This window comes from Nanorana parkeri, unplaced genomic scaffold, assembly GCF_000935625.1.
Source record: "Nanorana parkeri isolate BGI_ZX_2015 unplaced genomic scaffold, ASM93562v1 scaffold1400, whole genome shotgun sequence".
Taxonomy (NCBI): domain Eukaryota; kingdom Metazoa; phylum Chordata; class Amphibia; order Anura; family Dicroglossidae; genus Nanorana; species Nanorana parkeri.
In genome coordinates this window covers 51,046-67,416 of record NW_017307668.1, presented here as the reverse complement: position 1 = coordinate 67,416, position 16,371 = coordinate 51,046, and the positions used below count along the sequence as shown (strand labels likewise).

At 39.6% G+C, this 16,371-nt stretch overlaps 1 protein-coding gene across 1 annotated transcript in view; it reads right to left on the bottom strand.

The window, feature by feature from the left end:
* Nucleotides 1-1,864: 1,864 nt before the first annotated feature.
* LOC108798084 (opsin-5-like) overlaps nt 1,865-16,371 on the bottom strand; it is a 22,713-nt gene continuing 8,206 nt past the window's right edge. Inside the window, exons 3-6 of the mRNA XM_018569796.1 lie at nt 7,640-7,739; nt 6,345-6,449; nt 4,837-5,060; nt 1,865-2,323 (exon numbers count right to left, since the gene is read on the bottom strand). Of these exons, the coding sequence (XP_018425298.1) occupies nt 1,865-2,323; nt 4,837-5,060; nt 6,345-6,449; nt 7,640-7,739 (888 nt within the window). The remainder of the gene's footprint in view (nt 2,324-4,836; nt 5,061-6,344; nt 6,450-7,639; nt 7,740-16,371) is intronic.

Below are 16,371 nucleotides of genomic sequence, written 5' to 3'. Positions count from 1 at the left end.
ATAGGAATAAAGCGTTGCTCGTCCACAGCTTTAGAAGGAGACAGACAGCCTGGCACTCGCTGGCAGGAGTGTGTCCTCGCTCCATCCAAACAGACATATAGAAGAGGAAAAATCCGGCCAAACTCCTTTCCATGCTGAATCAGATTATTGAAGATTCCTCAGCGACATTGAGTCCTACCTGTTCTCTGATCTCTATGACTAAGCCAATGATTGGGTGAAACATGTCAGTGGAGGTGAACCTCGGGCAGGACTGAATTTTCAATAAACTGATTCAGCGTGGAATGGAGTGCTGTCAGATTCTTCCTTTACTATAGGAAATTCTCCCTGCCATAGTTACTATTTCTATTTCTGTCCGCCTATGAATTTTGGGTGCTCCAACCCACTTTTTTTTGTTTCAGCATCCAACAGGGAGCATTGGAACCTCTGATGTGCACACCCAACAAATTCCCAGAGAGATACCAGAAATTGCTTGTGTAGTTTAATTCCCCAGCATTTGTTCAAGACTGCCATATAGGTTTGGGTCTACTGACCCTTAAAATAAAACCTATCATCCTCATTCCAGCTTATTTGCGTTAACAACATTTGGTTAAGGTTACATGGCTCTGTGGCTACTTAGCAACTGATTACACAACCTCAGATGTTATCTGTCATCATGTAGTTATTTGGAATTGCAATGACTTGAGATGTTCAACTTAAATAATGATAATTTGTTTATTATAGATTTATCTAGGAATGCTGCTCATAGCAACTAATCTAATTTCAGCTGTCATTATTTAGGTGACAATGGGCTTGATTTACTAAAGGAATAGTGTCTGTTCACTTAGCAAAGTCAATCTTCACTTAGCTTATTGAATAAGGTTAAGCTGTGTTCATTTTGATCTTCTAGTCTCGTGCAAAAAAAAAAATCTTTTTTTATTCCCCTTGTTTATTATTGGGTATTCTTAGTGAACACAGCTTAACCTTATTTACTAAGCAAAGGGCACATTACTTTTTCTAAGTGAACAAATGCTCTTCCTTTAGGTAAAGGATAACAGCGAACACTATAATGGCTGCAATGAACAACATTTTCAATATATATATTTTTTAATGTGAGCATATGTGATATGAAACATAATTCAACATCAGTAGTACATTTTGTACAAATGTTAGTCAAGCAAATCCTGCATACATTGTAATATTTACATGGAAAAATATCCCATATATCAATGTTATGCCTCATCACTTACTGGAAGAGTGTAAGCATGGTGTTAAGCCATTTCCAAAGTCGTGTTCTTTATATGGAATAAGATTGAACATAAATTAGAACCTTGTACATTGCAATTTGCACAGAAATAAGCACAATAACCTTGACATAAATATGAAAACATATTAAAAGCACTGAAAACTAAATATTTGTCCTTGCCTTCAAGATAATCCGAAAGTTCTGGTGCTAAACAAGGTTGTAGCTTTGCTTTAGGCAATTATTTCGATTTGGCTTGGCTGTTGTCCAGGTGGTCTTCCCCCTGGCACAATTCCTTTTACTGGTTATTAGATGACTAAGACTCATTTGTTAAGATTTCTATCATTATTATTACTTCTTTTGATGTCAGCAGATTGCCTTTTATACTATGAAGGTGATGAGAAAAGCAAGGTTTTTTAGCTTTTTACTTGGAAGGTATTCACAAAACCATTTCCTTCCCAGATCATGAAGGCAACATGTTGTTACCTATAAGGCAGGTTTGTATCTTTACTGCTTCATATAATATATAAGATTACAGATCAAGTGGTGCATGTAAAGAGAGCATACTTAAAAAGTCTCATATTTTGTCTTGGCTCTGATAAAAAAATTTTTTTACTGAATTGTAAGATACCATGGTCACACAGCTTACAACCGATCACACTGATAGCTTGGGTTTTCAGGTTCTATATTTAAGCGGCAGGTATAGACATCTTTCATTTCAAGTGGAGGGGTATTGCTGGGACTTCCCACCCCAGAGTCTTGACTTGGTGCTACCTGTGCTGCTTCTTCTGCATGCTGAATGTGTTTTTGTTCTTTGAAATGAGCACCTGGGTCTTGTTTATGTTTTAAACGTTTGAAACGTTTGAGTTTGACAGGGTCCTTACCACTTGCCTTTGTGCATGGAAGCAAGATGCTGAGATCCTTTCGGAACTTAGAGCTCATCCCAAAGTAAATCAGAGGGTTGTAGAAACTGGCAGATTTTGCAAACAGAGCTGCTAGTATACTAGTTAGATTTGGGATATAATATCCGCATGCCGACCACATAGATATCACAGCATAAGGAGACCAGGCAATTATAAAAGCTGTGCAAATGACAATGGAAACCTATAAAAAGAACATAAAAAAACATATTTTTAAATAGAAATAACTGCAAAAACTGAGTCACTATATTTCTTCTCTAATGTCTACTGAAAGAGGGTGCAAGTATAGCCACATTACCAAGCCTATCTGTTGGGGTTTATCACTAGGATGTGAGTTGCTGCATTCAAAAACACACAGAAACAAACTGCTACTGAGCTGAAATTAGCCCCAAAGTCATCCTTTGCCGACTCCTTCCTTTCAACAAAACATCTTTGATCAGAGAAATACTGGTAACACTAATCTGAGACTTTCATGGTGCCAGAAGCATTTCTGTGGTTAGAGATGATCATACTGGTGAGGGACAGGATGGCTTGCTGCCGAGCTTTAACTAAGTGCAGGGAGTGACGGGGCTGTCATTCCAGAGACTTCCAGAGAAGTTAGTTAATCTTTGGGGTAGATACCACCAGCCATAATTATGACCAAAAGGTAGCAAATAGCTAAATACAGAGTTCAATTATATATTTCTAAACTTTCTCACTTGCTAAAAACATGGCTTTAAATACACCCCTGCTGCTTTAAATAATGGGGTTTAAATAAAGACACTTTCCAGGTCCTCACCATTTACTAGTCTCTGGAACAGTCAAAGCAATACAGCTTGGCCAAGACCGTGATTAGATAATGAAAGAACAGTGGCTCCATGATTCGCCCATCTTTATGCTCTCTCTACCAATCATCATAATCAATTTCTTAAATCCTCAGCCAGCACTATATAGTATATAGTAAAATCTGATTCACTGACAGTCCTGCCTCTTCCTCTCCCAGTCTGAATTCTAATGACGTACTATTTGTCAATAAATGTAAGGGTTTCAAAAATAAATAAATGCAAAACTGGATTTAATGGGGGTCTTATATATCTGCCTATAGTTACACTTTAAGCAGTATAATATGAAATAAGGCAACATAGACATGATTAATCAGGACACCATATGCTATGTATCTATATCAACATTAACGCTTTGTAAGAACTCAATTTGACTTTTTATTTGAAAAATGGAAAAATACAATTGTTTATTTAACATATTTTCAAATTCTTAAACACATCTTTTGTAGGGACAGCTTAAAAAAAAATACTAATACATTGCTACCAAACCTTAACAATATATATTTGTTACAATGTTTTAATAGCACATTTTTCCCTTCATATTCATGGGTGTGTATTGATGATCAAAGGCTACCCCCTGTAACCATGGGAGGAGACTTGCAGAAGACCTTGGAAAAGCACACCTCATATCCATGGGTATAACCACTCATTAATACTTGCCTGTGGCTGGTTCTCCCACTTCCTACCTTCTCACTTGGATGCATGCATTAGCGGAGAGACCTTGGCAGACTCCCCTGGGGTGCTATTCCGAAGTCTTCTGCAGTCCCCAAGTGAGACAATCTTTTGGGCCCAGCACGTGGGGTGATTAAGGGAATATGATGCATGCACTGTTTTCAAGCCGACATATAATTCAGATAAGTCACAACTGAGCCTGAAAAAGCAGACAGCATCTGTAAAACGCGTCACTGAGTCTGCGCTGAACTTCCCTTGTACATATGTACCTATGTTTATACATTTTGACAACTGTATGGTCTTGACCATCAATACACACCACACCCATGAATAAGAAGGGAAAATATGCAGGTTTATTGTGCAATTAACACATTGTAACAAATATATTGCCATGGTTAGGTAGAAATGTATTAGTATATTTTTAAACCGTTACTACAAAAGATGTATTTAAGAATTTTAAAAGATGTTAAATAAACAATTGCATTATATCTATACTTTTATATTGTCTCCCATATTATATAGACACCTATAAAGTCCAATTGAGCCAATTGAGTTTATGTTAATATAACTACACCTTAAAGCAGTTAAAAAGAAGCACAACCTCCTTACCAATAATTCATATCTGTTTTCTGTGTATTAGTCATGAGCCGACAAGACTATGCTACTGATTACTAAAAAAAAAAACGTTTTTTGCTTTTTTTTTTTACAAGGCAGCTATCTAATATGAATTACCATTTGTCCTTTCAGTATATGATTATCATAGCTCAGTATACAGAAGATCAGGTATAATAAATTAAGTCGAACTCCAGTATTTATTTTTTTACTGCGGCCATCCTGCTGTGTTAATAATTTCAGTATTCTGCTCTAACTATAATTTATAGCACAAAAGAAAAAAAAAGTGTACCACACAACTTTCTAATTGGAGGTCACTTAGCCAGATCCATTCCTCAAAATTTTGGGGGGACATTTTGGGGATTAGGGGTATATTTATAAGTAATGAATGCCTTTCACCAAACATTCACTGGTGGAAAATCAATCCCAGTCTTTCACGTGTGAGATTTGCTTGTAATGTCAGATTCGCTTGTAATGTCAGGATGAATGTCAGATTCACTGCTGTATCAATACGCAGCCTAATGTCCATAAATGCTATAGAGAATTAGTTAATTTACACAATAGTACATTATATGTATACATATATATATACCCTGGTTACATCTCGTTCCATCTTCCTTTGTCTGTCTGATGAACTTCCTTCAGTAGTTAAAGCACGACTTGATTTAACAGTGTTGATTATAGAAACATAGCAAAAAACCATGACCATTATAGGCAGGAAGAAACAGCAAATAAATATGGATATAATAAATGACTTGTATATAGTGGAGAAACTGGCTTTGGTCCAGTCAATTTCACATGTTCCATACAAACGATCTGAGAAAAGCAGAAAAATTACCAATAGCAATTCAAATAATGCAAAATGGGGACATTCTAAAATAATACAAATATATACAGTACATCAGTTACATTTCTAAATATATACTTAACAAAAATGTTGATATTTAAAGTGACACTAAACTCAGGAGTTAAATCTTCAAAATGCATTCAAGTATCCTAACGTTTAACAAAAAATGTATCTTATTTGTGTATCACTCAGCTGCAGATCCTCAAATCATCTCTGAATTCATGCTGACACTGTCCTTCCTTCTGGAGGGTGGCTACTTTTGTTCTCCATGGTCCCCGTGTGTGTTGCAAAGTAACCATCGCTCCAAGCTCCCTCCTGTGATGGACTTCAATCTCACATTTAGTTGACTCATTTGTTTTGAGATTGTAGTCTATCACGGGAGCAAACTTGGAGCCGTGGCTACTTTACAACACACACAGGGATCATGGGGAACAAAAGTAGCCACATTCCAGAAGGAAGGACAGTGTCAGTATGAATTCAGAGATGATTGGAGGATCTACAGCTGAGTGATACACAAATAAGAGACATTCTTGTTAATAGTTAGGGGGCTTGAATGCATTTTGAAGATTTAAAAGAGAACTATGGGGCAATCCCTGCGGGGAGCAGTGACTGACAGTCACCGCTCTCTGCAGGGAGATGATCGGAAAGTGAGCGACGGTATGCGCTCACTCACTTCCCGATCTATAGAGCCAACGTGTGACAGTTTTATTGTCACACGTCAGCTCGAACTATGAGGTTGAGTGAAAATCACTCACCGCATAGTTCTCCTGTAACTCCTGAGTTTAGGGTCACTTGTACTGTACAGAGCATCCGCGCATCTTTGTTAACAGTGCAAAACTACATAGTTATTATGAGTAAATAAGTACCTTTTGTTTCCCATGAATAAAAATGGCTGCTCCTCCTAGCCTAGGCAACCTAGATCATATGTTCTCTAGTTACCAATCTCTACAAACTGCAGACTGTGTTTTTAAGTAAACCCTCTATGGTAGATTAGCGGTGAGATACTGTAATATCAGAAAGGCACAAATAAGCCTACATATTTAACAGCAAAATATCTCTGTCCTGATGTACATGTACTATTAAAACTATACAAATAAACAAGGTTTTTAGATTGCTGATCTGTTTCTAATGTATGCCTAAAAGTAATTTGCTATTACATACATTAACTCACCATAAATGTGCAGTTTTATTGGCAGTAAAAGGCAGACAAAAGAAAAAAAAAGTGCAAATGACCAGTTTATCACATGCCATACCTCTATAGCTTCCCCAACCTAGAAGAGGAGCTGCTGACCAAAACAAAGCTGCAATCCATATAAGTACCAGGGACACGGTGATACTGCCTTTGCTGATGCAGTTAGCTGTAACATTGTAGAAACACTTATTATACAGAGTATGCATGTTGTAAGAATAAGCATGTAAGGGTTCACAGAAAATATTTATTTTTTAAGCAGAATATGCGTATAACATTTTTATGTGCCAAGAGGCAATCTATACCAGTATTCATGAAATGCACAATCATGCTGTATAATTGCGCATGCAATATAAAACATAAAGCAGAGCAATAGCCTCCTATCCCTAACAGCCTTACAAAAGTTTTGGGAGACATTAAAGTGGACCTTTACCCCCTGTCACTAAAAACCCCATCAGCATGCAGCTCTGAAGGCTGATATGAAATCATCTTACGCTCATTAATTAAACAATCAATTTTGCTTTTACTTACAGTTATTGTTTTTTGCACTTCCTGGGCATCTCAAGCATTAGTGATGTAGCCCATGCCTAAGTGATGCATCTTGGGAAGGTTACATCACAGAGCATTGCAGGTAAATCTCATCTGTAATCTCACGAGATCTCAGGGAAAGGCATTTTTTTCCCCTGAGATGATGTGCATGGTCATATGTCCTAGTCACATGTGCCAGAGTTTCAGGAAGTAAAGGAAGATGGATTAATTTGCCCTTAGTGAAAATGGCCACTGTGAGAAGAATGGGGGTGAAACGAAAAATAAGGTATGGAATGAATACAAATCTGGCAATTATCTATAACTATCTGTTTGTAGGTTGTCATTACTAAACATTTCTAAAGCTGCCTTTCTTGTCATTTTAAAGATAAGGGTGACGTTTTTCTTTACATTGTTGGGTAAAGTTCCGTTTTAAGGAAAATTGGGTGAATGTGCAGAGGGTATAAAGGTGGAAGTCATGATGTTTAACATTTAGTTTGTTTAATCCAGTGCATGTAGAACTTAAATGATTATTACCATATTGTATGGTTTGTTTGCTCCTGGTCTGTCCCAGTTAGAATGCTTTTGTAATACAGAGATGAGGTGTGTTGCTATCATCATTAAAAGTATGGATGTTAAGCAGAAATGTTGAGTAGGGAGTGACAGTGCTAGCTACTCACATATATTCTACTAAAATGAAGTGTGGGAGTTCTACTGGTCATTGTATGTTTGATGTTTGTCCTTTTGTACTACTTGCAATAGGAGTTGGAAGCATTTGGTAAAATCTTATAAACTGTTAATGAAATGATTTATACCAAGTCTTCTTCGTCTTACCTCTTTGAGGATGGCAGCCTTTAATATAGCGAGTTACACTGATAAGAGTTAGCGTGTTTATACTGGCCAAACCAAATAGTAGAGTAAGAAAACCATCAACCTGTAAGTGAAATGCAAAGCTAAGTTTTTTTTGAGATAATTCTTACATCATCCTCAAGACTATTAAAAAAAATTGAATTTTAATGAATGAATGAAACCCCAAACAAATACCAAAGAACTTGCATCCACAGTTCAGTGGGGGCCAACTTGAACAGATCCCTTACAGGGCTATTCACAAAAGGGTGAAGAGTTTGGAGAACGCAGGAGAAGTGAACAATCTAGGATAAAATATGTGATCTGGAAAAATTCTCCAATTCAACTCACTTTCCAGTTCAGCTATATTGCCCTAGATTGTTCACTTCTCCTGCATTCTCCAAACTCTTCACCCTTGTGTGCATAAACCTGTTAAGCTGGGTTCACACCTAGGCGACAGTGTTTTTGTGTGTTTCTATGCATGTTTTTGATGCACCCATGAATCAAATTGAGCAGATTGTAGCTCATTGATGTTAATGAGCAAACGCGCATAAAACGTGCGTAAAAACATTCAAAACACAGCAAACGCACATTTTCAAGTGTTTCCTATTGAGCCTATGGGGCCAAAACAAGCTGTAATTTGTAAAAAAAAAACCTCATGTACTTTTTCCAGCGAGAGACGTTTTGCTTATTGCGACAAAACGCTCAGATGTGAACAGGGCCATAGAAATGAATTGGATCTTTTTTGGGGGCATATTTTTCGAGCGTTTTTTAGGGCAGAAAAAGCTCTACAAAATGCTAAGTGTGAACCAGGCCTTACAGGGCTGGTCACAAAAGGGTGAAGAGTTTGGAGAAGGCAGGAGAAGTGAACAATCTAGGACAACATAGCTGATTTGGAAACATTCTCCAATTCAGCTGTCCTAGAATGGATTGTTCACTTCTCCTGCCTTCTCCAAACTGTACACCCTTTAGTGAAAAGGCCTGTTAGTGTTTAATTCTTGAGACTGAAGAAGCTTGATTCTTGGACACACACATTCAGGCAGTGGGTCTAAGCTTACCTCTTTGGTCTAAATAAACAGATACAACAAAAGCATTTTATTTATAAAACATGATTATATATGACCAAATATTGAAGACACTAATTTCTAAACATGACAGAAAATTATTATGGCCAGACAGACATTAATGAATATTATTCTTTATGTGAACAATCGCAGAGTTGTAGACAGTGAAATTGTTGTGATATCTCTGCACAATCTGTATTCTCCTAATTCTCTGAACCTTGTTAATGTTGTCATATTGTTGCCAAATTGCATTACAAATCTTGTCTATGATCCTCTTATGGTACACAAACCCACTTAAACCCAAAAAATGTATATTAGTGGGGTCAACTTACTTGATAAAAAAGGGCCTGAAATGCAGCCCCTGACATTATAATATATACTGGATATAATGCTACAGACTGCATACATATACCAGGAGAGGGTCAGAGAACAGGCATGCTCCATGAGATGGGCAGATTGCAGATATGCTACAGGAGATGGTCAGAGACCATGCATGACTAAACATGCTGTTGGAGTTGTTAGAGTCTGTCAGAGACTGAAGACACTTTACATGAGATTGCTAGAGTTCACTATTAGAGCCCCTTTACAGACCAATGATTCCACATGGTCACTACAGCCCCCTTAAAAATGACTGATATTTCTCTGAACAAGGTGCATTATATAAACAGACAGAGAAAAGGAACAGACAGTACCTATGTACCTAGGTTAGGAAAACACAGAATACAGTCTGCAGAGGCCTGTGGGGTTTCATAATAAGGGCCACATGCAATGCCTCCGTAAGTTCGGCACCAGGGATTTATATATTTAATTTTACTAGTCCTTAGATGTGGTAACTGCATTATTTTTCTTTTTTCAGGCTGTTCACCTTTATTTACACCTGGTGATCCTGCCGGTAAGACACTGTCTGTGCTTAGGTGGCTTGTTGTACTTTATGTATAGAGGAGCAGCTGTGTCACACTAGGCTGCATTTTTGACTATAATCACCCCCCTCTCCTTATCTCCATAACATAGGGGGTGTTATGTAGTTCACAGAATAAACTTGGAATACTGTTCACATTGTTTGAGATTTTAGTTTAGCGCACAGGAAGTTATAGGACACTGTATATCTGGCAGGATCAACATATATTTTTATGCATGCAGAAAATGTATTTAGGCAGTAAAAAGAAAACAAATGAGATCCCGCACAGCCCTCCTGAGACCCCACACAGCCCTCCTGAGACCCCGCACAGCCCACCTGAGACCCCGCACAGGCCTCCTGAGACCCCGCACAGTCCTCATGAGGCCCCACACAGCCAGGTGATGAGGAAGCATGGAGCCGACGTTCTGGCCAATCAGGAAGCCGGGGGTGGGTAATGACCTGCCACCTGGCTTCCTGATTGACCAGCTTCCCGACCAATCAGGAAGCTAGGCGGCGAGTCATTACACGCTGCCTGGTCTCCGATTTGGCCAGGAAGCCGGCTCCATGCTCCCTCGTCACCTGTTAACAGTGAAGTATGAAACAAATATTGGTATTCTTACTAAATCCCCAAAAACAGAAAAACCAGTATCGGTGCATCCCTAACACAGAGTATGTAGCTTCATATTATTCTGCATTGCTGTATAATGTATTGCTGGGCTTTGTAGTCCTCTATAGCTGGTTGTATTCTGCATTGCTGTATAATGTATTGCTGTGATTTGTCCCAGTCCCTCTATAGCTTGTAGTCAGCGGCAGAACTACCAGGTGGTTTGCAGAAGTCGCAGCTGTGAATGGGCCCTGTTGCTCCACTACTGTCCTAACATCATTAGTCTGTATTGTTTTAGAAAAACTGTCACATGACACTAAAAAAAAGTCAGTCATTATTATCAGCGAGTACTTAGTATTGGTACTCGTACTCGGTCTTGAAAAAAATGGTATTGTTGCATCCCTCGTTTCCACACATCACTGCAGCAGTTTCCTAAACCCTTCTGTCAGTGCTGAATAGCGGGCTGTTCTAACAGGCACTTTTTTGCACCTTCATGCATATTCTCGCTGGCCAATATGGCTTAAAGCATATGTAAACCCAAAAGCAAAACAAATAATAATAATACAATAAAAAAAATATATAATAATGATAATTAATGATAATATATTGCAGCCTACAAATCCTTAGATGTGGTGGTTGCACTAGTTTTCTCTTTTTCTGCTTTTTTTCCTTTATTTTCACCTGGTGATCTGACCAGTAGGTCTGTTATTTTTCAACTTCCTTTAACGGGCATTTTTTTTGTTCAGGCTGAATCAGATTTCTCCATCCATGTTAAACAATGTGGACAGGCAAGTCTCCCACTACAGCTATTATATTCTGACAGCAGTGAGTGTGCCGCTGTCAGAATACCCAGAGTGACTGTATCCGATTGGCTGCATCACAGCCAAATATTTTCCACCTGGTTCTTCTAATCGAATGTCAGGTGGGAGGCTGCCAACAGGGCCACCAACTGAGTAAAATTCACACTGTTTATGAAGAACTAGCCAAAATATAATAAGTGCAGGGCCAGCTTTACCATCCTAGTGCTGGGTCAATAGGAATGCATGGGGAGCAAGTCCTAACGGCAAGCTCCTTCACTACCCAGAACTGTTGGAGCTTTACCTGTCAGAAATGGATGGAATTTGGACATCATGACAGGAGGTTTGGTCAGCTGTTGCAAGTATGTGCAGGAACCTCTAGTTGCCTGCGAGCTTCTTTTATTTAGATACAAGGGGCTCTACTAGGAAGGCTAAGAAATGTATTTGTTATGACCTTTGTGCTATAGCAATGTATGCGTCATCATAATGCCTGAGAGCATTTGACGTCATGTCTAAATGATCACCCAAAAGTGGAAACTATTCCAAAAAATTTACAATGTATTTTCTTTTTCCAGTCACTAGTCAAGTAATGTAACACCAAGGCCTCAGGCAAGGAGACTTGTATCACTTTTTGTAAAGAAGAATAATGATGAATTGCCTAATAGGTAAAGGATGAATGGCCCAAAGCTATTATCAGTGTTACTTAACAAATCTGTGTCATCATTGATGACAAATGTTAAACAGCCATATTCAATGAGACAAGAGGCAAGGTCCCCTTGTACAAAGCAACCAGTCAGAATCTGGAGTTCAGTGAAATTTATTAAATAAATCCAATTTAGAAAAAAATAAGCAAATAAAATAAAATATCGCTGTTTACTTTTACAAGGAGAAAGCTGTGCTATAACAAATAGTCAAGACGACAATGAGAACAACAAATGACAGAAAAATCAGTGGGGAAGCGATTTTTCTATTATTCACTCTTCTCTGGTTACAATGATTCAGTCAGTAAAAAAATTGGTGAGGGGGTGAAATAAAAAAAGCTATACTCATCCAATCCTCTGAGCCTGCTTGCTCTTATACCGGTCCTTCCAGCCTCACTCACCCTCTGCTGCAGCGGTCTATAGATCCTTGAACCATTACATCCCATACACTGTGTATAGGACATAAGGATGATGGGGTACATACAATCGCTTCTGCTGCGGAGGAAACAGGTGCTTCGGGCGAATATACATTTTTATTTTAGTCCCTAGATGAAAACGAGCAGTTACCCTTGCAGTACGGGAGTAGCCCCACTGCTAGGGTTAATAACAATTTTGCCTGGAGTTGTTCTGTTGCTGTTTAGAGGTCATGCTGTATTAGGGCCACCTGACTGATATCTGCATTTTATACAGGCATGTTTTTATAATAAATTGTGCCATTAGAGACAGCATGTTGCCTGGGTATATAAAACTCTGCAGTCAGATCCATACTGCATATCATATTTTACATATCTGAATGCAGAAGTATTGTATATTGTGGGTCTATGCACACAGCTCCATTGTGCTCACTAATCCTGTACTGCATTCAGTGGCGTAATATCAAAGTAGGAAATTAGGTCAGTATTTCTGCAAAACTTACATTTGTATGCATGTAAACGCATCTACACGTGTACATGCTTGGATTAAAGAATTAACTAGAGTAATGAAAGAAGAGTTCTAAGGAATGTGAAGGTTTAATAGATGTTTACGCATGTAAATGCATGTAAAGGGAAGCATTTTTTCCCCTTGAAATCTAACCCTTCAATTGTCAGTCTATAGGTGCCCACACACCTTATGCTAATCGTACGATAATTGCGGGAAATCCCGCGATCGTACGATTATAGTAAGGTGTGTGGGAGCCGTGCGACCTCTGCTACTGTAAGGTCGCACGACTTTTACCTTAGGAACATGTTTGAAAACCAGCCGACCATCGTACGATGTTCGGCTGGTTTGTGGCATGTTCACAAGATAAAAGCCGCACAGGCCGGTGTACGCAAGCGCACACTGCCCGTTCGGCATTGCGGTCATCGGAAGCCCGCCCGCTTGCAATGATCGCAAGTACGATCTGCCTGTCCAAGATAGGCAGATTGTATGTTTTTTTAATTACCTTACAACCAGCGCAAGACAAAAGTCTTGCGATGGTTGTAAGGTGTGTGCCCAGCCTTAGTATAGAAAGTACTTTAAAAGTGCAACAAACCAAGTGTTTATGGATGCTAATTTTAAAAAAAATGACAGATGCATACATTTTATACTTGGAACGTGGCTAAGATTATTATCGTGACATGATTGTAATTTGTTAGAATGACACATATATGACATAATTAAACTACCCACCCCCCTTCCTTTTCCAACAGGATTTGCACATAATCCTCACCATATCCTATCCTTACATTGCACAAAGACAAGTAGATCTCATAAGTGATTACAATTTGTTCTTGTTGCTGATCACATTGTCACAAATCCTGCCTGATGTGATAATTGTGGCTAATTTAGACAATTTTGCTTTCTAATCGTAGGAGCATGCTTTTTTTCTATGCTTGGAGAAACATTAGGTGGCCAACCCTGAGCTCAATATTGGTATTGCAGCTCATCGTATTGCAATTGCCCTAGGTGACCTATAAATCCGATCCATTGCTTGTGAATGTTGTATTGCAGAAGGATACTTAAATAAAATGTAAAAAAAAAAGAAACAGCAAACGTATTCACAATACACACAAAGAAAAAAAAAAAAACGACTGAAATTATTATCACATCACCTGTAAATAAAAAGACAGCTCATTTTATACTGAGAAGTTTTTTTTCACTGCCTCTGTTTATCTATGGTGTGGCAGCTGTCTCTGAAAAAGTTACTGACATTTTTTCCTAATCCCTTTTTAACAGAGTTAGGATGGATTGAAAACAGATTGCAAAGTAGCTATTGTGTGTCAATTTAGGCTGCAGATCTAATCCTTCCATTATCTGCTAATAAAGCCGCTGCACAAGTCACATAAACCACATCCGATTTTTTCGTAAGTTGGTTTTTGCTGAGTTTTATTTCCTAAGCGTTTGAAAAGAGCACACAGGATCCCTCTGTAACCAAAGACATTTTTGTCAAAGTTGTCCAAATAATGACCTAGTATAAAAAAAAAATAAAACAATGTTTTTCCGCCTGCTTTTTTAATTTCCTCAGAACTAAATCTTACAAACATTGATTTAGCATATCGTGTAATAGATAATATAGTCACAAGAAATAGAGGAAGTCCAAAAAGAGTTCATACTTAAAGGGGACCTGTACTGAAAGGAATACAGGGCTGTCACTGCTGACCTACTTCTTAAAATGATAGGTGCTTGCTTGTCTCTAAATTATGAATTCGAGCTCCTGGAGTTATTTATTAAACAAGTAGAGGCTGTTCACCTACCAACGTGAGTGTTCATTTTGCAAAATGAATATTAGTAAGGTAAAGGTGTGCTTACCTAATAATGTGCGAGAGAAATGTAAGCAGGATTTTTGCTAGCACATGATTGGGTATTTAAAGTGAACACAGCTTTACCTGATACACTACCATACACTTTGCTATGTTCAACAAGAACTCTAGGCAGACATTGTATTAACTCTGGCAGTGGGCTACCTCTATAATGCAAGGTTTAACTGCTCATTTTTGCCTAGGGTCAAAAAAAAAAGTTATACTCTCGATCTGACCAGCTCTTAGACCGGCCCCTGGAGCATCTCTCCCCCGATTCTGCAGTGCTCTACGAATCCTTGAGTCATCATATCCAATACCGTTTATAGGATGCGAGGACGGCAAGGCGCATATCATTGCTGCAGGTGAGGAGTAGAGAGGCTAAAGGGAGCGCTGCAGGATCAGGTGAGTAGAACTTTAGGTTTAAGTGAACACATAATATAAATATAAAATAGTGAACTCTTGATCTGCACACTTTTTCGGAGTCATTGACTCAGAATGTACTGAAGCATTTATGCTAGGTTCACATCTAGGCAATTTAGTGTGCGGATTTACCTGCGTGATATCGCACAAAACAGAGATGTGCATTCAAGTCTATGGAAACTGTTCACACCTTTGCGATTTGTCATGCGGTAGAAATTGCCTGTCGAGCAAAAATGTGCAGGAGCTATTTTTGGGGCGGTTGTCTCACGGTTTGGGTCCCATAGACATCTCTATGCATTGAAAACTGCATGTCAACCCTGTGGTTGTCCTTAGTGTTACTTTTCAACAGTGACGTGCAGTACGTTCCATGCTAGGTGTGGCATTCCCCTAGAATCTTTTTTTTTTTACATTTACATTTCTCACAGTATCTTTTTTAATGTACAGGAAGGTGACTCACAAAACTGAATTAGAAAATAGTCATGTCAACTGCCTGATTGTGCAGCATGGCAGGGGTATGTGAATCAAGAGTGGCTGTCCAGGTTTTAGGTTTCTCTGGCAGTTTAAAAAGTTCATAAAATAGGGCAGTAATGTGCAGTACCTTCCCCAGCCCACCGATGCACCGCTCCCAGCCCGCCGACAACCGTCCCCCCAACCCGGTCACCAAGCTATGTGTGGAGGAGGGAGGGAAAAAGGAGGAGACAGTGAGGAGTCTCCCTGTCTCTCACTTGCTCATCACTGGTGAGGCATTGTGATTGATGTACTCAGTGGGGTTTTTTCTTTTTGATTGGACAGCTTGCAACAATGGCCCAAACCATCCACAGAGCTCAAGCCTCTAACACAAAGTAGAGGCTCTGGCCTCATTATGTTAGGTTACACAAGCAGTGGGGAACCCCGCTGTTGTGTAACCTAACTTAGCTGTCAGAAGCAGGATGCAGCGCCGCCTGTAAATAACAGGCAGCACTCCATCCATGACAGGTTACACAGTGGGGAGACAATCTTGAAGCTGACAACTTTTTCCTCCATAATACTAGGCAGGGGCGGACTGGGCCGGGGGGCAGGGTGGCAATTGCCCCCCGGGCCTCTGTGCTGCCTTTAAAAATGGCCGCTGCCCTCGGACGTCAGGGGGCCCGTCACTGGCTAATAGAATTTTACGGCCGCCCGGTGCAGTGGCTCCCTCCGCCGCCACTTACAGAGTACAGAGCCGCTACAGATGCGGCTCTGTACACGGCGGCTGATTACTCCTCTAGGCTGACCTCTGGAGGACCCCGCGGGCGGCCCTCTAAAGTGCCTGATTAGATCCAGCCAGCGCGGATCGCATAGGTATGCGATCCGGGCTGGCTGGATCAGGCACTGTAGAGGGCAGCCCGCGGGGGCCTCCAGAGGTCAGCCTAGAGGAGCGAGCGGCCGTCGTGTACAGAGCCGCATCTGAAGCGGGCTGGCCGGCCAGGTGCATGTGGCATAGAGGCAGTGGAGGGAG